The sequence below is a fragment of the Silurus aristotelis genome (genome assembly GCF_946808225.1).
Source record: "Silurus aristotelis genome assembly, chromosome: 23".
Taxonomy (NCBI): Eukaryota; Metazoa; Chordata; class Actinopteri; order Siluriformes; family Siluridae; genus Silurus; species Silurus aristotelis.
Window position 1 is genome coordinate 4,249,099 of NC_139596.1, and position 24,911 is coordinate 4,274,009.

Here is a 24,911-nt window from a genome sequence, read left to right on the forward strand (position 1 = left end):
TAATTTTTTTTAGGTTATTTTGGAAAGATATAGAATTCTATATTACTAAAACAAATGGAAAGTGGGATAGAAATATGAATATTTGATGTGCTGTTTTATACAGAACATAAAAAAACTTAAATTGTGGACAACAATATATTATACATTTGTTTGTTTTATTAGAAAAATTCCATATTCATAAAAAAAAGTGGACTCAATGTAGACCAAACCTTTCCCATTGTATTAATGACATTCATATTGTATGTAAATCTTCTTGGAAAAAACAAAAAACAAAAAAAGCACTGAAAACATGTAATGTTGATAGAACAGAAGACACCTTGAGGAAGATGAACGTTTGTGACAGTAGTGTGAGTGAAAATTGAACAAATGCAGCTGTAGTTTTGAGTGAAATTAAAACTACTTTTGAGTGGAAATGAGCTCGAGCTAAAATTAGAATGATAATAAATTACATGCATGATCTCACTTACATACATTGTTAGGTGAGTGTATGCGGATCTAAACATGAAATAAACAGGCTCACTCACAATGTCACAAATGTCTTTTGCTAAAAATACTATCTATAAATGCATTTTGCTATGTTGACGCTTACAGTGCACGCAAACGAACCGCTTTGCATGCAGCATCCTTCGGAATGCGATTTGCTGCGGCGTCTGTAGCCGAACCACGTGAGCAGGCGGTGCGCGTGACGTGAGCGCTGTGAGCGACAGAAAGCCGAAGCTCGGGCTGGTGGAACCGGGAAGTGGTTTCGGTGTCTGGACGTTGGCGTGGTTGAGGCGCGTTTTCGAGCCCGACGGTTCCACCAGACCGAAGGCGCGAGGCAGGAGGAGCGGAGCGCGCGCGCTGTCAACCCGCAGCAGAGCGGAGCGTCTGCTGGAGGACTCAGGTGGAGCTCGCGCGCGCCTCCGTGTTTCTCACCGCTCAGTCATTTCGTCAGTCGTTGTCAGAAAGGTTTTTATTACGTTTGCACCGTGGATTTTCATCCTACACCTTTACCCAAGGTAAAAACACAGGCTTGATCTTTTCAGACGTTCCAAACACCTAACATCTCAATGCTTAACTGTGTTTTTCGATTGCATTTCATTTCATTTATTTCATCCTTGCACAATTTTCTCACGTGCATGGTTTGCATATGCAGCATGAAGGTGCATTGCGTTATTATACTGCACTGTATCTGTACGGGTTTTGTATTTACGACACACTTGGCATCCTAGATGCTCTCATTTACCAGCAGGAAGCACTGCGCTAGATAAATATCCGGTATGATACTGTAACTCCAATATTCAATATCACGGTTCTCTCGGTATCATGGTATATGCTTTCAAGTTTGCATCTCTTTTTTCCATGTAGCTTATGACATTAATGCCATTAAAATGCAATAAGAGAAATGCAAATGTTTTTCTGTTTGGAGTGTCTCTTTGGGAAGATTGTTTATCAAGCACAATATAGTATAATACTTTTCCATTTGATGATTAAAACCTCGATATGCATTCATAGAACATTATACTGCATGTTACATGTTATGTCTTTGCAAATACGGTTTTAATGCGACATTATTATCATTTGATCGAGCATCGAGATACTATGGAAATGTTTCTGTTTTTCTTATTTCTACCTTCACATCCCATCACATGCACCCAGTCTTCTTTTGTAGTTAATCCATCCAATAATCCATTCATTACATACAGACGTAGGTTGAGCAATAAAATGGCATGATTCACTTCCTAGACTTTGTTACACTTCAGTGCGGTCTTGGAAACGGCAGCTCATGTGCTCAGGCAACAAAAGAATTTGACAGTCTGTGCCTTTGGGTCCTGCTCTAAAAATAAGGGACATGGAAAACTCCTGAAGGTCATATTGCTGGTTTGTGTGTGTGCATGTGTGCGTGTGTGTGTGTGTGTGTGTGTGTGTGTGTGCGTGTGCGTGTGCGTGTGCGTGCATGCACAATGTGTATGCGGTGTGTGTAGCATGAAGACTGTATTCATTCTGACAGTCCGGAGGGTTTAAACGGAGCTGAACACACACCTCTGTACACACACCTCTGGTTTAACGGTGCTGATCTCATTAAACATGTCTCATTTTCTTAGCATCTTTACCATTCAACAAATGAAGCAATGCACGACTTGTGATCAGCAGGGGCAATTTTCATTTGCCTCGCAGCTTAGTGTGTGTGTGTCGATGAGATTTGATGGGGGACGTACACTTGAAAACAGACAGTTCTAGAAAGCAAGGAATGTCATGCGCCGATTTCATGGGATTCACGATAAGGACGAAGATGCGACCGCATTTTAAATCCGATCCAATTTTCTTTTTTTTTCCTTTTTGTCGTTTGTGTCACGTTTAAGAGACACATGCAGCTGTGTGCCTGACAGGCGCCATCACGCATGAAACAGCTTCATGTCCCAGGCAGATTGTTTGAAGGACCTGTCAGAAACACATTGTACAGCACATGCCATCAGATAAACTCTGACCCTAGGAAAAAAAAAAAAGTTGTATCTGTACATGAGATGCTGTAGACTGTGAAATACTGTGTGTGTAACGATGTGTGTCCGGATCAAAACAAACAAGATTCCAGATGACGCCAATGACATCCATGGGCAGGAATCTGGGAGCACAAAATCAACCCTGATGTCTGGGTGAATAGGATGGCAGGTATATCCATTGTGGTTTAGAGAGAGACTAGACATCATAACCATCTGTGAGATCATGTGTCCAGACACCAGTAGTTCATCTCCTCAAAGCTGAGTTCAGTGACCACAATTATTTGATGCTCTGTGGAAGGGAAAAAAGCTATTTGTGTACCTCCTTCTGAGCAAAGGTCACCACAGCACTGGGGCATCTGAGACACCATCAATACAGATGAAAAGCGGCGTAGGTCACCTTTTATGTGCTTTACAAAAGGATGTGTGAAGTATTTTGGTAACTTGTGTCTCTCAGATTGTTTACACCATGTCGGTCTCACAGGTTGGTAGGTAAGCTTGAAGGACCCCTATGGGTTTGAGGGGGTACTGTATTGTTTTATATCCAATTTAGAATTTTCAATTGAATTTTTTGGACATTGTCTCAAAGCAGGTTTACACAGTTAAAGTGGTAATAAGGTTATATATTAAAAAAAATGTGTTATAAACGTTATAAAAGAATATTGCCTGTAAGTTTCTTATAACTGTTTATTTCCGATTAGCAAGCCAGTGTGTGCCAAGGAAAAACTACCTAAAATAGTATAAGGAAGAAACTTTGAGATGAAACAGCCTCAAAGAGGGGATTTCTTATCATATGAGTGGCACCGAACGTCCATTAATTCGGCCAATAAATGTATTTAATGTTCATTAAATAAACGCTCCAGCACCTCATGAAGATTTCAGACCTTCAAAGAGAAGATGCCGACCCACCGAGGATCACGAGCCATCTAGAGACGTACCAGTGGTAGCTGGATCCCACTTCAGGAAGATCACTGACTTAATCAATGCTGTTTCTCCATCATTGAACATTTAAAGGTTCCGGCATGGAGGAGTTGTTGTTGAATCTATAATGATCTCAGATGTTGGGCTAAGAAACACCTGGTTCTACAACGTGAAATGACTGTAGAAGACTTTAGAAAGGACATTACTCAAAATCACACACTCATAATATTTCATGGTATTTCCGGTGTTAGTTATGTTTTGATGGTTAACGATCACACTCTTGGTGTCACCCAAATGAAGATGGGTTCCCCTTTTCAGTCTGGTTCCTCTCAAGGTTTTTTCCTCCTACCATCATTGATGATAAATACACATAAGTCAATTATATTAACATTTTTTGTCTTACATTCTGCAAAGCTGCTTTGAGAAAATGTCTATTGTTAAAAGCGCTGTAGAAATAAACTTCAGTTGAATTAAATAATTAGAATGAGAATATCGAAATCACAAGGAGTTTGTTTGTCTCCATTCGTTTCTTTTACTAGAGACAGGTAGATGTTTGCTCTTCCAGAAATCATCAGTAATTGGTACCTGCAGAGTATGATTCTTCACACGTTAGTGGTTGGCTGGAAGTTAGGTTCAGCGTCAGACCCCCTGGAGCTGTTGACTCATTAGGGTTTTGATACCTTCTGATCCTCTTAGAACAAAAAAAGCCTGAAGTCAGAGTGTCGGTCCACACCAGTGCATGTGCAGTGGAGGGAGTGGAGTTTAGTGCACAAAAGATTTGTTCCTTTGTCTGCACCAGCTGTCCCTTAGAAACCATAAAATCCTGGTTATTTCTTTCCATTTCACCTTTAGTTCATGGATGATACGGCTTTTTCAGGCTTAAAACCCTGTGGCATCTCATTGTTGTGATTCAGACGTTCCTGTGATTGTGCATGTCAGTATAGGTGTTCAGGTATCTTCTTGGCATCTTTAGTGTGGAATTACAGTGTAAAAGCAAAGTATCTATTAGCACAGTGGAGCATAAAGACAAGGTTAGACAGGCGTTGGCCGAACGCAGCAAGAATTATCCATGGTAAGCAGAATGTAGGTTCAAGAATAGCCTAGTTTACAAACAAGCAGTAGGCTAAGCAGAGATGGTTCAGACTGGTATGGCAAGATTTTGCACGAGTATAAATAAGCCCACATTCACTGATGTTTACATGCTGGTGGATAGCAGGGAGTTGCTTGAGTGTGAGTGAAGGAGTGGCTGTAGGAATGACGTCTTATGAGGTATGACATTATCTTATTAACATTTATAGTTGTAGACTGTACAGCAGATTTTCTCTCAGTGAAGCTTTTGCACTTTCTATTCTGTTTGTTTCTGTTTGTGGAATTTTGGTGTATCGCATTAGTATTCATCTGCTCGTTGTTGTGTTGTGTCATGAAGCAGCTGTAAGCCGTTAGCCCCAAACGTGTAGCATCCATAAATAAATACAAGCTGAATTTAGCTCTATGTGGGCTTGATGTTGAGTATTGTTGAGGGTCAGTCACTCCCTCCATTATCTGTGTGGACAGCAGCTCCTGGTCTGTCAGAGTCTGACTCGAATCACAAAGGAAAGTTAGTTTTATTTTTTATTTTTATGCCAATCACTGGTCAAAACTGGAAAGCGGTGGAATCATTGTAATCCTTGTGCTTGTGTTCACATTTTTATTTTTGTTATTAAATTATACAATTTCTATAATCTCTTTATTTGTCATGCGGCTTCCATGAATTTCTTGATGTAATATATGAGATCACAAAATTTAGAATATATGCCTGTTTAAAGTCAATAAAGTGAGAACAAGCATGTAGGCATGAGGTGTGAAAAACTCTTGGTTTAGTACTCTCTGTTTAGTACCATGTTCAGTACCCTGTTCACTATTCTGTTCAGTACCCTGTTCAGTACTCTCTGTTCACTATTCTGTTCAGTACCATGTTCAGTACTCTCTGTTCAATATTCTGTTCAGTACCATGTTCAGTACTCTCTGTTCACTATTCTGTTCAGTACCCTGTTCAGTACCCTGTTCAGTACTCTCTGTTCACTATTCTGTTCAGTACCCTGTTCAGTACTCTCTGTTCACTATTCTGTTCAGTACCACGTTCAGTACTCTCTGTTCACTATTCTGTTCAGTACCACGTTCAGTACTCTCTGTTCACTATTCTGTTCAGTACCACGTTCAGTACTCTCTGTTCACTATTCTGTTCAGTACCACGTTCAGTACTCTCTGTTCACTATTCTGTTCAGTACCACGTTCAGTACTCTCTGTTCACTATTCTGTTCAGTACCACGTTCAGTACTCTCTGTTCACTATTCTGTTCAGTACCCTGTTCAGTACTCTCTGTTCACTATTCTGTTCAGTACCCTGTTTAGTACCCTGTTCAGTACCCTGTTCAGTACTCTCCGTTCACTATTCTGTTCAGTACCCTGTTTGTACCCTGTTCAGTACTCTCTGTTCGGTACCCTGTTAAGTACACTTTTCAGTACCCTGTTCAGTACTCTCTGTTCACTATTCTGTTCAGTACCCTGTTTAGTACTCTCTGTTCAGTACCCTGTTCAGTACTATCTGTTCAGTACCCTGTTCAGTACTATCTGTTCAGTACTCTCTGTTCAGTACACTTTTCAGTACACTTTTCAGTACCCTGTTCAGTACTCTCTGTTCACTATTCTGTTCGGTACCCTGTTCAGTACTCTCTGTTTAGTACCCTGTTTAGTACTCTCTGTTCAGTACCCTGTTCAGTACTATCTGTTCAGTACTCCCTGTTTATTTCCCTTCTTCAGTACTCACTGTTCAGTACCCTGTTCAGTACACTTTTCAGGACTCTCTGTTCAGTACTCTCTGTTCAGTACCCTGTTCAGTACTCTCTGTTCAGTACTCTCTGTTCAGTACTCTCTGTTCAGTACCCTGTTCAGTACACTTTTCAGTACTCTCTGTTCAGTACTCTCTGTTCAGTACCCTGTTCAGTACTCTCTGTTCAGTACCCTGTTCAGTACTCACTGTTCAGTACCCTGTTAAGTACACTTTTCAGTACCCTGTTCAGTACTCTCTGTTCACTATTCTGTTCAGTACCCTGTTTAGTACTCTCTGTTCAGTACCCTGTTCAGTACTATCTGTTCAGTACTCTCTGTTCAGTACCCTGTTCAGTACTCTCTGTTCACTATTCTGTTCAGTACCCTGTTCAGTACCCTGTTTAGTACTCACTGTTCAGTACCCTGTTCAGTACTATCTGTTCAGTACTCTCTGTTCAGTACTCTCTGTTCACTATTCTGTTCAGTACCCTGTTTAGTACCCTGTTCAGTACTCTCTGTTCAGTACCCTGTTCAGTACTCTCTGTTCAGTACCCTGTTCAGTACTCTCTGTTCAGTACTCTCTGTTCAGTACTCTCTGTTCAGTACCCTGTTCAGTACTCTCTGTTCAGTACTCTCTGTTCAGTATACTATTTTCAGGATTAAAGTTACATAAGTTCTGGTGTTTTTCCTATTGTACAGTTGCTTCTTTCTGATTTTATTTCCACCCAGATTGGATCTTCTACCCCTCATGTATGAGAGTCTGAATTCCCTACAGTTTTTCTCCAAACTCATCATTTCACTCCTTTCTGGATGGACCTATTTTTTTCTGTGTCACTGTCTCCTTGCCTTAAGGGAAGAGGAGAATGATTGCTGGTACTAGTCATATTCAGTTTAATAGTGTGTGTCCATCAGTGGCCCTTCCTCAGAAATTAAACACTATTGAATTATAGAAAAATGGATGCTCCAATTTATTTTCTTTCAGAAATGTCCCACATTTATACATCCTTACCTTGACAATGGCCAAATGACAGTCCAGTTTCCATGGAAACATAATTTTGCAAATTACTTTTGCTGTCACAAAAGAGTGAGAAACCTAATCTAAGAGACTTCACACAAAAAAAGATAAAAAATATGATAATATTTTCACTATTTTTGTGCCCTTACAGTAAAGTGTGTGTCTTGATATAAATATTTGAATATTGATGTTAAATTTAAATTTTAGAAGTTTCCACACTATTAGTTATTTATAATCAAAAGCAGTGAAAATATTTTTATTGTGTCGTGGCTTCGATGTAACAGCTCAGATTGTAGAGTCGATATGTTCTATTGCCTAATAAAAGACAAGACAGAACCATAGGTCCTGATTTGTCATTACTGCTGCAGTCCTTGACCATTTAGAATCAGTTAGAATATGTACTCATAAATCTAGTTTATGTTTGACTTGCAATGGGATAACAAAGAGAAATACAATGATTTGTATTACTAATTTGAGCTGCTGCTACTTGATTGAATGATTGCACTAAAACCGAGGGTAGACGTGTTCCTAATAAAGTGGTCAGTGAGTGTATATGGACATGTTATATATGCATCCCATGGATCTAATAAACAGCCCAGATGTTGCCTACAGGTTTTGGTATAAGACTCTTTCAGCCACAAGGGATGTGATTAGATTAAGTTGGAGTTAATTATAATTCAAGATAATTGACAATTATAGTCAGTCATCGTTCTGATGCAGTAATTGAACTGGGCATGCAGTGTTAGAAGAGTTACAGCACTGTACAGCATTTGGAACACACTATTTGCATGTTTTCAAACAGTATATTCTTTAATCTAGGGATATTTTGGTACAAAGAAATGGTACTTCTCTTACTATGGGCTGTCACACAGTACACATGCTGGCATGGCAAAACACTAAATTCTGTCTTCATTGGTTTTATTCGAAAGCACTTAAATGCAATATCTTGTGTATCTATTTATAATTTGTGGCCGTTTTTTTATATATATAATGTCAGACAGTGCAGTGTTTTATTGTCAGCCTCATGCAGTATCGCTTAATTAGATACTAGGCAACAAAGTACATTCTCTGGATGCATGACATCAGACGATACAGACAGCCCTTGTTGTAATAATCAACTTCAAGTTGCAGACTTCAGGGGTTTTGCCATATTGTCACGTTCAGACTTGTAAGGTTTCAAACACTTTGTTTCTGTATGTAGGATTTCCAGGGGGTCTTAAAAAGTCTAAAATAGTCTAAACATTTAAAATCTCAATTTTATGTCTTCAATAATTTTAAACAGGTTTTAATTTGACCCCAACCCTAGTTTGTTTCCGTGGTGTTGTAGTTCTCTCTTTGCAACAGACCAACATGCAACAGCCAATCACCTTTTTGTTATTACATGTAAATGCAGATTTTATTTTTGCTATGGGGAAGTTTAGCGATACTAAAAACAAAAAATATTTATTTAGCACCTGGTTAAGGTCAGTTATTAACAACATATTTGTGTGCATGTGTTTTTGATGTTGTGATATAAATCTTAAATTTAATTCTTAATGCTCTTAAAATGTCTCAAATCTGACTGACCTGCAGAAACCCTGTTATCAAGATACTGAACCCATACATGTGCGTCTTACTTTGTTACAGACAAGAATGGAGTCGCACACCCAGAGGAATCCTGAGGTCCAGTCAACTGCAGAACTAAAAGGGGAGTCCGTTCTTCTTCCAGGCTCCTCAGAGAGCTGCTCCTCTGCACCCCGCACATTATCAGTAGCTCCGACTAGGCCGAAGGGGCCACAAAGAACTCCCCCTGTAGAAGGCTCCAGTGACATGTCAGTGCTTGAAGATTATCCGGAACTGTGTCAGGACAAAGCGGACTCTCCTGCTCCCAACAAGGCCAGCCAAGCATCACGTCCAGCCCAGCAGCTCTGTGATGACAAACCTTCTAGACCATCCACGTTGCCTGGACATGCAGCTGCAGCGAGGAGCCACATCTCAGTGAGAGCAGCCTCACTTCCTCAGGCACCATCCTACAAACCGCCACTCACAGATCCCAGTGTTCACCCTCAGAGGGCGCTGTCTGTAGCGGGAACTGCTGATACAAAACCTCGAACTGATGAGGATTTCAGGTAATACAAGCCACATTGTACTGAAATCATCATATTAATGCTATTATGTCCATGTCCATGTGCAAGCAGGTGGTTTGGCTACGATAGATTGTGGGAATGAGGGTGTGAATGGTGCTATGGTTTGGTATGTTCTCAAGGGTGTATTACCACAAAAACACCCACTGGATTCACTGCAACTCTGACCAGGATACAGTGGTTATTGAAAGTGTGGTTTATCTGCTTATGCTTTTTTACCACAATCTCAAGAAGCGTTTACGAAAAGAAAAAAGAAAAAGTTTACGTCTTGTGATAAGGTGAATGTTTTGTAACAGCAATTCTGACAGTTGTGCTCCAAGTAGCTTCAAGCTTTTTTATATGCTATCAGAAAAATGTGGCTTTCTGTGGTTATTGGTCTTTTTTTTTTTAAATAAAGCATTGTAATTATTAGAGATTTTGTTGTGTGGGGAGTGGAATTAAACGCTACACATCATGATGTTATTACAAAGGTTTAGACCAAAACAGAGTACAGTTTGCATGAAAAACCTCCACAGTGAAAGCTGTCCTGCAGACCGGGAATACGACACTGAACCCCTTGAAAGCTTGTGCTCGGGTGTGTACAGGAAGTACAGTAACCTGAGCATGTGCTTTACCCGGTGAGGACTTCATTAAGAAAGAAAGAAAGAAAGAAAGAAAGGAAGAAAGAAAGAAAGAAAGAAAGAAAGAAAGAAAGAAAGAAAGAAAGAAAGAAAGAAAGAAAGAAAGAAAGAAAGAAAGAAAGAAAGAAAAAGAAAGTTGCTTTTCAGTAAAAGTGAAAATCTTTCTTCACATATCCCAGCGATGTTAGGAGCTGGGGTCAGAGCACAGGGTCAGTCGTGATACAGCACTCCTGGAGCACAGAAGGTTTTTTTCAAGGGCCCTAAGAAAGTCAGCCTGGCGATTACCAGGGCTTTAACTCCCAACTTTCTGATCACTAACCCAAAGCCTTGTCTACTGAGCTACCACATCCCCCATATGAGAAAGGTGCTTTATACTTGTCACATGTCCTTTAAAGCACAGTGATATTCTATCTTCAAATATCCCAGAGTGCATGGGCAGCCATGATACATCAATGCTGGAGCACTGAGGGATAAGGGCCTTGCTCAGGGGCCACAAGAGTGGCAGCTTGGCAATACTGGGGCTTGAACCCTCAACCTTCTGATCAGTGCCTTAACTACTGAGCTACCACCTCCCCCTTTTATTAATATAATGGCAAATCATTATACCATTATTATATCATTATATTATTATATATATTGTTCCCCATGTAATAACATTTCTATTGTGTCTATCGTATATCGTTGTCATATTTTTAAAGCTCTGTGTGTGTTGTGTATTCATGGTTAACTGGCGTTTAATGATCTGACACACATATTGAGTATAATATTATTCTCATTAAACCTTTATTTTTCAACAACCATTAAGTCACAGCATCCCACTATCAGTTGTACAATCAGCCTCCTGTAAATCAAGATGAGGAGGAGGAGCCCTGCAGATAATAAGGGATAATTATGGATTTTGGATTTATTTTTTCCATTTCTGTGTGCCTCTGCTCCATGTGTACACAACTCGCTTCCCCGCTGTCTTTCCTCTTCTTCACACGGGGGTTCAAGAATGAGAAGACTTCTGTAGCTGCTGGTAAATGTTATGTGTAATGGACTGAGGCCATGCAGTGGGAAATAATAGACCTAAATTATAGACTATCAGAGGGAAACTCGATCACCTCTCGAGCCTGGAGGCATCTAGTGATGGAATTTGTTTTTATAATGGAGTAAGCATATGACGATCACACACTCAAACACACACCAGCAATGATCTATTATGTAGATGTCCTTATTTTGTTGTATTTTTACTCCGATCTTTCACTTTCTGACAGATTGCACATAATCACATGGAACGTGGGCTCTGCCATGCCCCCGGATGACGTCACTTCCTTGTTGGGGCTGAACGTAGGCAATGGGAATACAGACATGTATATTGTAGGGTAAGACGGCTATTTTGAATTTGTTAATCTGGGCATCAGTGTGGTTTAGGACAATAAGCAAATAATGCAAAAGTCAATGCAAATAAAGAGGGTGAACTGTTTTGTTAGTCATATACAGTTCGTTCTCCCGTGTCTTGTATAAAGCCAGCCTGCTGAATAATATAATATTTATCATTCATTGATCATTCATCCCTTCTTCTGTGGCTTATACAAGGTTACAGGAAGTGAACTCCATGATCAATAAACGACTGAAGGATGTCCTTTTCACAGACCAGTGGAGTGAAGTCTGCATGGACACGCTCAGCCGCTTTGGATACGTATTGGTCAGTAACAACAATATACACGCACACACACACACACACACACACACACACACACACACAAACACAATACACAGTGGCTACATTGTATAGCTATGGATATTAATAGACAATTTGTGTGTGTGTGTGTGTGTGTGTATATAAGGGGTGTGTGTGGGTGTTTTCTTTGAGGTTATGGTAAATAGGGAATGGACTTTGATCTATCCGCTCAAATGGTCACGCTCCAGAAGAAATGCACTTTATTGCTCAGCAGGGACAATCACGCAATCTGATAATACAGTTATTTATTAATTTTGATCTCTTTCTCCTCATCTAGAAGTGTATTTACAGTCATAAGACTTTACAGAAAGCATTGCTTTCTGTCTTTAGAAATGACGTCAGTTCGCGAGGTGTTTGATGGAACTCTTAGGAATAACCTAGAAACAAGCATTAACAGGGTTTCAGCTACATATTTACTCGTCCTTCAGCCTGGAATGGAAGTCACATTAAAGTATTAGTCACATGTGGACGATGCTGGACATGTTGAGCTTTTTATGTTCTGTACAACATTATATAGTATGCAAGCAGTAATAAATTGACACCTTGGTGTATATCGTATTCAAATAAGGACAATATTGTCATTATTTGAATACATGACACCAAGGTGTCGGTTAATTACTGATAAATGACTTATTTAATAAGTACTAATAAAGTAAATAAGTAGTAATAAATCTCTAAATCAATAAACCAAGGTGTCGGTTTATACACATGGATATGGACGTTGTCTCAAAGCTGCTTTGAGACAACGTCCATTGTAAAAAGCGATATCGAAATAAACTTGAATTGTGTAGTTTTTGATTGGTCAGGTGAAGATTGCTATGCATTACGTGTTTATATGAATGCATTCATGTAAAAACCGCACATTAATTTAGCACTGTTGGAATGAGGTAAACTTGTGGAAAACCTGTGGAAAAGTTTTCTCATGTACAATTACCTCAATGTTTAAATTGTACACAAAACATTTGTTGCAATATATAACATCAATAATACATAATAACATGGATTAATAATAACCTGCACATACACCAGTATATATTATACATATATTTATGTGTACATTAATCATCTAATATTTACTTATAGCAACTTTAATTATACAGTCATAATGAACCTCCATTCCGTTTTACTCAGATGAAGATGGGTTTCGTTATACAGTAAGTCTGAAGGTTTCGTCCTCATACCATCGCTGGAAGTTGTTCCTTGCCACTGTTGCCAATGGATCACTCATTAAGAATAAACGTATAGGAGCTAATTTATTAATTGAAATTCGTAATATATATTTATTTTATATTGTATGTGGCAGAGAATAAATTTGTGGGATGTACATGTTACATGTTCATGTATAACTTATTGAAGCATGATTATTCTTACGGAGAATAAACAATGTACAGAATTGTAATAAAAGGAGGAGAAACATTATTAAAGGCAAAAAAAATTTCACTGAGGATTTGTTCAGAAGCTTTTAAACTGCCCTCAGACTTTAATGGGACTCTCTATATTTCGTGCTTTATTAAAGGCGGGAGCTCTTGAAAGGTGAAGCACTAAGCCTTGTATATAAAAGACCCTGCGGCAGTGAAGTCTTATTTGTAAGAGACGTGTGTTGTGTGGTAGAAGTGCCTAATTAATATGATCAAGGGCAGAACGTGGAGCTTGATTTGTGAGGAGTGTGAAAATGTCTTTCCAAGGTACAACAAAGAGAACAAATACTACAAACAGGAGATTAAGCAAGAGAAATCTGTCAAGGCAGTAAACAGGGTGATAGATATAGATATAATAATAGTTAAAATAAAAACAGGAAATTGAAAAAATATACCGTAATTTCCGGACTATTAAACGCACCCAAATAGAAGCCGCACCCACTGAATTTGACAAAGATTTTTATTTTGAATATAAATAAGCCGCACCTGTCTATAAGCCGCAGGTGTCTACACTGAAACTAATGAACTTTACACAGGCTTTAACGAAAGACAGTGTCTGTTACACGGCTTGTATCTAAACAGTAGCCTACCAAGAAAGTCATTGTTCACTGTCTTCCTCCTTCCTTTTCACAACTATTTCTCTGGAGAGTTTTTCTTTTGGCATCGGCGTGCGTTTAAAAAATCACCATCGGTGAATCTTTTCTCCTGATGCCGTGCAGCTCAGAACACAGGTGAAGTGTGTTTTCATGCCCGGTTGTTTTCAGCGTGACGAATGATTCTTATTTCCTGTTGACAGTCCGAGTGAGCGGCAGGTCAAACGTCAGAGGAACATCATCCATATTTATGATGTGGTGCGGCCCGATTCAGTGGGAGCGCATCTGATTTAATATAAAGAGTTTCATTGGTTCACCTGAACCCGTTCTGCAATTTCATTGGTGTAATGTTATGGGGCTCAGTTTTTTGGAATGAAGCCTGTGAAAACGGGAAAAACCCAGGATAAATCCATAAATTAGCCGCTTCGTTGTTTAAGCCGCAGGGTTCAAAGCGTGGGGAAAAAGTAGCGGCTTATAGTCCGGAAAATACGGTAGATAAAGCAAGGATCTAATCAACATGAGGCAAGATTTACAGATTATATTGACCTGAGCTGGAAAGAACTGGAAGCAACAAGACCTCAGTAGAAACTAGACACAATCATGTACTAATACTGTGTCTTTTACATCTCTGGAGCATTTGGTCCTGATGAAAAGCAATTTCACACTCATGCATAAATGTCAGGGTGTAAAAATATCATCAGGCCCTGTTAGAAAAGTGTGTTAGTTGTCCGAAAAAACAATCAAACTTAGGAATAGCTTATATATATATGTATGTTATTAAGTTTAAGGTTATAAGTCTAAATCACAGATCCACCAAGCTGCCACTGCTGGGCCCCTGAGCAAGGCCTGATACTTCTGTTCAGTCACAAATGTTGATGAGAAGGATGTGAAGCAGATTAAATGACACAAAGCACTGAGTGTACATTGTACATGTGCTGAAATCAAGAGATTTTTTTTCTTCATATTTGTTATTGAATCAGTCTCTATACAATTGCCTCTATAGATCTGACTCCAGTACAACAAATCATCATCTAACTGCGTTTCATTGGCTCTGTACATGTACTAGGCACAGTGACAATAAAGTTGAATCTAATCTAATCTAATTAAAGTAAGCTGCTATATTAAGAGTTTGCTTGACTTAGGAATAGCAAACTTTTGTATGGGGTCCACATGTACAGGGGTGACAGTGATTAATGTACAGAAGGTGCACTGGGTAATAAGATATAGTGTATATAGTAATATATAAAATAGGTTTGATGTTTAAAATCCGTTTTTTCTGCGTTTCTTTTCACAGGTGACATCACAGAGAATGCAGGGTGTATTGCTGCTGGTGTTTGCAAAATATTACCACCTGCCTTTTATCAGAGGCATACAGACTGAAAACACTCGTACCGGGCTCGGGGGAATCTGGGTACGTCCAAGTGATTCATATACACTATGATGAATTCATTCTAATATTATAAATTATATTGCTATGAATTGCACTTGGATTTAAAGTGCTCATAGATGAAAGCTTCATCTGTCCCATGTTATTTACTCACTCCTATGTCAACTTTAAATGTACTCCCTTCCAGGGAAATAAGGGTGGAGTCAGCGCTCGGATGAGTGTGTTCGGCCACGCCGTATGCTTCCTGAACTGCCACCTGCCGGCACACATGGAGAACTCAGAGAAGCGCATGGAGGATTTTGAGAGCATACTTCAGCAGCAACAGTTTGAAGGTCAAGCTGCAATGGGAGTCCTGGATCATGAGTGAGACACACACACACACACACACACACACACACACACACACACACATATATGTAACTTATGTAATCTAAATTTTGCTCTCCATTAAAAATTTACCCCAAATAAGGCTGCAGCGTTAGAATGAATGCACACATTATATGGATTTCAGGCTATTTAACAAGTAAAATGTTATAAAGAAGCAACATTTGACTTTTTTAATGTCCTTATTTTCAGTGTTGTTTTCTGGTTTGGGGATTTAAACTTCCGGATTGAAGACTTGGAGATGCATGTGGTTAAATCTGCTATAGATACTAACAAACTGTCCCTGTTATGGGAAAAGGACCAGGTAAGAGACATTCAAGAAAAAAAAAAAGAAAATCGTTTACTTTTCTTCTTTCTTTACTAGTTTTTATTTCAGCGTAATGAAGCTGTACCGACTATTTTATATAATTCAATTTAATTCAATTCCATTTTATTTGTATAGCGCAGGGGTCTTCAACGTTTTTCAGGTCAAGGACCCCTTAGACAATAGACATTCTGCAGGGACCGCTGTTGTACATTATTGTCTGTATATTTTGCAATTAAAATCACAATTTATTAAGTTGTTTACAGTTGCCTTTTATTTGAATAGATTTGTAGTTACAAACATTTTCCTTTTACTTTCAGGTGGACTATTATATATTTACATGAAGTTTTATAGAACGTTAATGTAATAATTATAATAGTTTTAAAATTAATTATATAAAAAAATTGCATCTATCTTTGATGTTTTCACCCATGTTTTTGCTAACAAGAAATGATTTGCGATTAAACATTAATTAGCTGACCCCCTGCAGTACTGCCACAGATCCTCTAGAGGTCGCCGACCCCCGGTTGAAGACCCATGGTATATCACTTTTAACAGAGATAAAAGGGTTATGAAGTTTAAATGTTTTAATGCCTATAAATTAATCCGTAATCATTAATTAATTTTTCATCTTCAGAAAGCATGTACTCTTGGTGAGGTACTTTTTATTTTAGGAACACTGGGGGTGAGTGCCGGCTTACAGAAGACTTCAGAAAGACCTGGCTTCAAGCTTCCAAAATCAATTTGTCACAAAATTTTGCCTAAAGTTGAATTTTAGCCTAAGCCAAGCAAATAATTTACAAAATAATCGTTAATGTCATGTTGCTTGTCATGTTAAGAAAAACTGCAAACCACAAAGCCATCAATCATTCTGGCATGTCAGAAAGTATAAATATCCCCTAATTCATACAAAATGCTAGAAAAACGGCTGCTCGCAAAAAACGGCACCATTTCAAAAACCCATTAAACACACATTTAATGATTGTCCCCCACACAAGTGCGAGTGGTTACTATAGAAACGGCTAATAATATAAGCTTTAGCAGCACGCTGTAGTGGACTGTAGTGACAGAAAGGAAATGTTGATTTAGGTGAATATTGACGGCAACAGAAATGTGTTCATGATTGCTACTATAAATATGAAATATTTATGAGGCACACTGATGTGTATCCATTTCTTTTTTTTGTTTGATGTTTTGTTTTTGTGTGTGTCTTACAGCTGAACATGGCCAAAGACACTGAAACAGTACTGGAGGGCTTCCAGGAAGGACCTCTGAAATTCCCTCCGACCTACAAGTTTGATGTGGGAACTGACACATATGATACCAGGTACCAGATAAACAGATCTGAGACATTATTAAAGAGCAAAACACATAGCAACACTTTCTCAGGACTTCTGCACTGACATCTACCCAAAAAGCCCAGTTCATTCAAATGATTATTGAACTACTTTGTATTTAATGTAATATATTCTTGCCTATTGTGTCTATGGCTCTCAGGACAAATAATCCACTTTAATTTATTCAACTCATTTTTGTATGTTTAACACTTTTAACAATAAACTCTGTCGCAAAGCAGAGTGTAAAGTTGTGTAAAAGAATATATACATTCAGTGCCCGTAAATTTTAATCTCGTCCCTAATGAGCGAGCCAGTGGTGACAGTGGCAAGAAAAAACTTCCTGGGATGTCATGAGAAAGAAAACTTGAGAGGAACCAGACTTAAAAAGGAACCCGTCCTCATCTGGGTGACACCGAATGTCCATTCATTACATTTCAGCATAGTAACAGACGCATCTTTGCACATTTGTATCCTGGTTTGATAAGAAGGGCATCAGTCAGTTTATGGACTGCAGAGAGCTGCTGCTGCATCATAAACACTGCCCTGTGTTCATCCCAGAACTCTTATTCACACTATGTTGATGTTAGACACAATAAAGGCTGTCTGACTGTATAATATTGAGTTGTAGAAGAACGTTTTTTCCTCATAACGTCTCAGGAGGTTTTTTTCTCATCACCGTTACGCTTGCTCACGAGAGATTTAAATGTACATCCAGAGTACTGCTTTGCAACAGCCATCAACGTTTTTAAAAGCTCTACGAACAAAACTGAACTGAACTCGACTATACCACACATCTGCATCTTCTTAAATACGATTGACATTCCTCTCCTGTCATTATTTATTTTTAATTGTTCACAACCTGTTTTTATCCTTCCCGCATCTTGTTTCATGGACATTCTGAAAATATATAAGTAAATATATAAGGGTATGCACATTCACAAGAAGAAGAGAATACAATTGAAGAATTCAGAGGATTTTAGAAGTCTGCTTTAGCTCTGAAGAAGCATTTCTGATTTCATTTGTCATTCCATAGTGGGAAAAAACGGAAGCCAGCATGGACTGATCGCATTCTGTGGCGTATGAGGCCAATGGCTCCAGCGAGCAGTGCATCCAAGCGTAGCTCAGTGTCAGGCCTCACCAGCGGCACTCGAGTAATACAGCACTTCTACCGCAGTCACATGGAGTACACTGTCAGTGACCACAAGCCTGTCTCCTCCATCTTCACGCTGCAGGTAAAGCCATGACTGAGATCAGAGGGGAAAGCTGGGTTTTTATTCTTATATCAGAACTGTGGATCACTGTAATATACACTGCTCTCCACAGTTCCCATACAAGGTGGACATCCCTTTGGTAACACTTATCGTGGAGGACGAATGGCGGGAGGTCACTGATGCTGTGGTCAGATTTAAGGTGGCACCCAATTACTCTAGAAGCTCCTGGGACTGGATTGGACTTTACAAGGTACGTTGTATCAGTAGGAATTTATTTCGCAATGTGTGTTTGATCTTGAAAGGTGACGTCTTAAGAGATTGAACAGGAAAATGTGCTATTATCTATGACTTTAGTATTCACATGGAACCATTGTGTAAAATTATTCGAATTTTATCTTCAGATTATAATAGATTGTTGTAAGGTTTAAATGAGATTTACATTCAGATACCAGTGTGAAGCTAGAAAGGCAAAATAAATAACACACTCCAACCGATAGTAATATAATCGAGGCATTTCTTTCGTAAACAGGGACGTTGCAAATGAACCATATGCCTTTTGTAATGCAGTGTCTGAAAAGTTAAATATAAGCAAAATTATAAGCTTATAAATCTTTTTTTTTTCAGGTTGGATTTAAACATCATAAAGACTACGTGGGTTACGCTTGGGCCAAACAGGAGGAATCGGATTACCTGAGACAGGAACACCACGTAAGTCATGGAACCACAAACACATAACAGCATGAAATGGATCGACATTTCAGTAAAGTGTTTCATTCCCACCTGTGCAGGTCACCTTTGCAGAGGAGGAGCTACCGAAGGAGCCTGGCGACTACATTTTGGGTTACTATAGCAACAATATGACCTCCATTGTGGGTGTTACTGAGCCATTCCAGGTAACCTACATAATATGAAACTGCTAGAAAAACTCTCTCATGTTTCGTGTTATAGAAGTGTAGAAAACAGGGTCTGCACATGCTCACGTGAATGATGTATGGATCTGCATTTCCATAACGCATCTCGACGCATAGCCAACAAAACACGTGAGCCAAGACACACATGAAGCAGCTACCGATGATCTGATTTCCATTTGATTCAACACAATTAGATTCACTGCAATACGATGCAATGGAAAAATATTCAATACAGTTCTGATAGTTCACTTGTATTTTTTTTTGGTTCAGACAGACGGCAAATCATCAATTTACTGAAGTGCCTTCTTAAGTAAATTGATAAGAAATCAACCTACATATCAAATAATGGTCACAAATTATTGGTCACTTTCTGAATAATCAAAGTAAAGAACATCTAATAATAATTATATATAAACCAAACGTTTTTTTATCAATGCAAATATGTTAAAAATGATGCATCGTGTTACAGTCGCCACTCTTTTAATTCGATGCATCACATCACAGCAGAAATGTATGACGTCATTATATGTATACATGCAGAATTGATGCCTCACTATCACATTGAAATTACATTTTTATTAAAGACAGTATAATTGTAAAAGATTTATATATCTCAACTAGAGGTAGTTTTAGCAAGTTATAGTGTTTTCAATCTAGATAGTTAATAATTAACACTGCCTTCTATTCCAACATAATCATGCAAGATAACTCAGACATGATTAATATATTAGTGAAAATATTAGATTTTTTTAATTTGATGTATTTCTGGTTTCTTAAAGTCAGAAATTCTAAATACATTTGAGCAGAAGGAAAGCTTTTTTGGCCGTTTGCTCAATTGGAGCCACAGCAACATGCTCTGGTTTTGTTTTTTGTTTTTATAGATCGCTCATATTCAGTATATACTTTAAGGGAAACTTTTAGCTGTTAGTATAACACACACTTGTTTAGCTAGAGTTTGGAGCATGAGTCACTCAGCTGAAAGAGCATTAGTGAAATCAGACACTAGGTAGGTTTACATGGAGTTGGATTTCTGACAGTCTCTTCTTCTGGGGCCATAAATCCCTCTACCAGTCCACACAAACGTGTGAATGACCGGCAACTCGTGAAAGTTTAGTTTCCATTCCAGGTCACTAAATTCCAGCAATACAACCCGCTCCCACCAGTCCTTACTACGGACCTTCATCCATGTGCTTCTGCTTCTCGGAGGACGGAGGGGTGGGATTCAGATACTCCTTAGAGATGCACAACCACAAAAAAGCTCAGCTTCCTGCACTTGATTTTTCCTCACTCCTTCCAGGAGTAGTATGTCTACAAATTCAGACTATTGCTTGATTAAGAGCAACATTTTACATTAATAAAATTGCACGCATAAGAAATAATGGAACTTTATGTTGACAAGACAAGACACAGTACACTGGCTAATGTGCGCATGCCACAAAGTCCGATTACAAGCGTAGACACATGAAAACACCATATCGGATTAGAGAACGTCTCATGTAAACAGTCCAAAGAATCCTGATTATCTCATCATCATGACACCTGATTTATTAGGCAGCAAGTGAACGATTCATCCTCAAGAATGTTTTAAAAATGTGTAAGAGGCAGGAAAATGGGCGGGCGTAAGGATTTGAGCGAGTTTGACAAATTGTGACATCTAGACGACTGGGTCAGAGCATCTCCATAACTGCAGCTCTTGTGGGATGTTCCCGGTCTGCAGTGGTCAGTATCTATCAGAAGTGGTCCAAGGATGTGAATGGTGAATCAGCGACAGGGTCCTGGGCGGCCAAGGATGCACGTGGAGAGTGAAGTCTGGTCCATGTGGTCTGAACCCACAGACAAGCTCCTGCAGCTCAAACTGCTAAAGAACTTCATGCAATTAATGATTGATGGATCAGGACTGTTTTGGCAGCAAAAGGGGACCAACACAATATTGGCAGGTGGTTATAATGTTATACCTGATCTGTGTATACAGACATTCTATACGACTATGTGCACAAAAATTGTGAAAACAGTTTGAGGGAGAACCACAGGTCCGGGTGTTCACATACTTATCGCCGTATATTGTAGTGTAGATTAAAAGGGACTGAAAAAATGCTGACCTAATTCAGTTTCTGTTCAAAGAAATTGGATGACTGAAAACCCTTTACAGCATTGTTTTTTATTTTCCCTTTAAATGTTTCTGCAGATCCAGTTGCCCTCATCCAGCACAGCTGGTCTCAGTCCCTCCGACAGCTCAGACTTTACCTCAGAGGATGAGGTGAAGAAGGGCAGCAGCAGTAGCAGCCGCAGCGCCACACCCACCGGGCAGGAGGGAACCTTCCACAAACCCCGTTCCAGACACGACTCTTCCCATTCCGCATCCAGTTCAAAGGATGGCAGCCCCGTTAAAACACGTGACTCTTCAGGTGATCGAGACTCAAACTCAGGGAAAAACAGAGGAAAGCCAGAAGTGTCCTAAACGAGCACACTGAGACGACGCAGCTGGCATGCAGATTTAGCGCGGGAGATGAAGGATTGTCACTTGTGATTTCTCTGTATCGTGATGTTGTCTGACGTCGTTTTATGTGTGTCAGGACAGATTTAGGCTTTTAGTAGCTCTCTCTAGGAGTTAGGATGGATTATGGACTGAAGTAAAGTTTTTGTCTGTGTTGCAGTAACTTTTCATGCAATGTGCCAAACTAAACGTTTCCTTTCCCACAGTTTTAATCAGCTCCAAGCAGAACAGGTGAATTCTGGGATTTTCAATAAGAGTAAAGCACAATAGTTTAATTACAATTATTTTGAAATTATGAGGATTTAGCTTTTGCAGTATTTCAAAAATGTCATTCTTTTTTTTATTTGAATTTGATACAGCGGTGTTTATCAAGAGCACCACAATGTTTCCTGAGTCTCCATGAAACTGCCAGGTTTTCCGGGTTCTCTTGCTGATTCAAATGCCTTTGCTGACGACTGCACAAATCACAATAGTGCTTCGGTGATAGCACACATCTGCCAGTTGTTGGAAACACTCTTTTATATATAAGAGTCAGGACTCATTTAAGACTTTATCAGTGTAAGGACCTGCTCTTTCATCATATGCAGTATGTCAGTAGAGGTCAATCCAGATAATATTTCCATTACTGCAATCATGTACAGATATCAGCAATTGAATCTGTAAAAAGCGATCCAGGTCCTTCTGTGCTCCCAGTGACTGTTACATCACTGGGATTGGGCCATTCATCCCTTTGGTGTAGTAATGTTCCTGTTACTGTATAGACGTCTGAAGGTCAAATCATGACAGAAAACTTTGAGGTCATGTTCCTCCCGTTTTCTTCTGAGAAATCTGAGAATCCTGAAGGCGACCGTTTGAACGGACAGTACGGGAAATAGGGAACCATGTTGAGAAAAGAGGTAACTGTGAGCATGTCTGGGAAAAAAAGGCATTAGTAAAGCATATTTATTGTCTGTGAATAAATCATATGACAATATTCGAGTTCATCTAGTTAGATGTTTGAGAGAATGTCACATAAAAAGGTTTTTGTGTCAGTTAATCCTAATTATGACGCAGTACTACATCACTGCTGTAACTAGAACTGTGGGGATTCTGTGATTGTGTTGTCTGGTTTTTTAGGATTTGTCCTGTTTGGCGAATCTCTCTCTCTCTCTCTCTCTCTCTCTCTCTCTCTCTCTCTCTCTCTCTCTCTCTCTCTCTCTCTTTCTCTTTCTGTTTCTCTCTCAATCTGTCTTTCTCTTGTTCCACTGATTAGCAGTTCTCAGTGCTGTTTTCAGTAGCCGTAGTCCAGTAGCTGGTGAATCTCAGTGCACTGTTGTTTAGGACCAGAATACTATTCTACTCAGTGTGCAATGTAAGTGTAAGAGTTTGTACATATTTACGCATTTATATGTGTGTGACTGTATGTCATGCGGACATATTGTGCTCCCAGATTCGTTTTATTGCTGCAGCAATGTGAGAAAAAAAAAAAGCAAAAAATTGAACGCTGTGTATAATTTCACATGATCTTAAACTCTAGGGTTAGAAAAAACAAAAACCACGAGGTTTGAAGCATTTCATGGAGTTTTGTGCTTCTGTATTTTTCCATTGTGAACCAGTACAAAAAATATTTGAGGGGAAAAAAAACATAATCAAAACCATTCTGCCAAACACAAACAGATTGCGGTGAAAAAATGAATTCTTCAGGAAAGAGCGTCAAGCGGATTCGCTTGCCTTGTTATCAGCTCATTATGTGGCTCTGAGCTTTTAGCTCTGTTTTGTCAAAATTCGTTTGAAGAACTGGATTAAACCAGTCTTGTGGAAATCCTAGGCCACGGGCTGTTTGTTAGATGCCCTTGCTCTGTTAAAAGTAGGGGCAGCTGAATGCTAACGGTGCTTAAGTTTTAAAAACCTGTTTGTAGCTTTTGAAACACTTACAATCATCCTCCTGAGAGCAGCAAAAACTTTTTTGGGCTGGAAGTGTATGAAAGAAACAATGCTGTCCCCTGAACAATGCTGTTGTGATGTTTCTGTTATGGGGCTCGGACCACCAGTTTAGGAAAACAGGATCGATTTATACAGGTGGTATTTATTGAATTATTATGCTACGGTATTTATATCTACAGCCATTTTTCTTGTTTTTCTTTCTTTCTCGCGAAGTTACTTTACCCACAGGCATCAGTGTAGGGTGAAGGGGCATAGATTGTTCTTGTCTCTAGAGAATAGCTGCAGAATAGAGACCCAGGAGTCATTTGGAATTGTTTATGTATGTGGGTAGACAATCAATGCCAAAAAAAGAAGAAAATTATGTGTTTATATAAATGTGATATTGTATGTATATGTGTATTAATTTATATTTTTATGCTATTATATTTACTATATGCAGAATGTCATTCTGCTGGCCAGTGTCTCGAAGGCATTATAAATAGGCAGGTTTTTAATTGAAATGATAAATAGTTTAATGCTTCATTTGTATTAGGGTGAGTCAAATGAAAACCTTTTTTGTTGTTGCATGTTTGTAGCAAAATCCAGGTTTCTCTAAAAAACAATGATTCCGTTTTTATTTCCGTTGTCTTTCTAAAATGATTATGCGACTCACCCTTAATTTAATTAATGTGCATATCTTACCTGATGTATTTTTTTTTATCAGATTCTATTTATTCTCTAATGAATTATATAATTGACTTTATTTCAGATTTTATTGAAAGCATATCCTTTATAGATAAGTATATTTAACGAAAGAAGGTTTTTGTGATAAAAGCCATTTGGCCGATGTTGTCGAACTCTTGTGTCCATGAGAAAATAAATCCTCGTCAGTGTGAAATCATGCTAGTTTTTGTGTTTATAAAACATAAACTAATGGAAGGAAGCAGCAACTGATCTCCAATACATTCATCATGATGCAGTGTGATTTCTGCTTACGAATATATTCAGCTTAAAATATATGTGATAATAGATGCAATGGACGTCAGTTTATGGGGTCGATAAAGAGGGGGAAAAAAAACCACAATTTCTTTTGTATCATATTTCCATGATTAGTATGGAATAACAATTTGGGGCTGCTGTAGTAGACAAGTCATAATTATTGATAAGATGGGTGTGAACGTGAAGTGTAGATACTATTATAGAAAATGTATAATCTCTAACTAATCAGCATCAAGCAATTTCGTATAAACAGTAGCATTAACAGTAAATAAACTTTTGTACATG

The 24,911-nt window shown here is 38.8% G+C and overlaps 1 protein-coding gene across 4 annotated transcripts; it reads left to right on the top strand.

The window, feature by feature from the left end:
- Nucleotides 1-302: 302 nt before the first annotated feature.
- Nucleotides 303-24,006, top strand: inpp5jb (inositol polyphosphate-5-phosphatase Jb). Of its 4 annotated transcripts, none has more exons than XR_014531071.1 (14): nucleotides 303-998; nucleotides 8,847-9,328; nucleotides 11,220-11,327; nucleotides 11,542-11,650; nucleotides 14,992-15,108; nucleotides 15,272-15,447; nucleotides 15,661-15,772; nucleotides 16,990-17,099; nucleotides 18,143-18,341; nucleotides 18,433-18,570; nucleotides 18,945-19,028; nucleotides 19,109-19,213; nucleotides 21,417-22,568; nucleotides 22,622-24,006. XR_014531071.1 is itself a non-coding variant. In XM_083526883.1 (13 exons), exons 2-13 carry the CDS (start codon nucleotides 8,853-8,855, stop codon nucleotides 21,687-21,689), a joined length of 2,007 nt encoding a protein of 668 aa, XP_083383009.1. In that variant the 5' UTR covers nucleotides 303-998; nucleotides 8,847-8,852; the 3' UTR covers nucleotides 21,690-24,006. The 4 variants fall into 4 exon arrangements, 2 of the variants coding, with proteins under 2 accessions (XP_083383009.1, XP_083383008.1); XR_014531072.1 differs by lacking the exon at nucleotides 303-998 and adding an exon at nucleotides 4,490-4,667; XM_083526883.1 differs by having other exon boundaries at nucleotides 21,417-24,006.
- The last annotated feature ends 905 nt before the right edge of the window (nucleotides 24,007-24,911 follow it).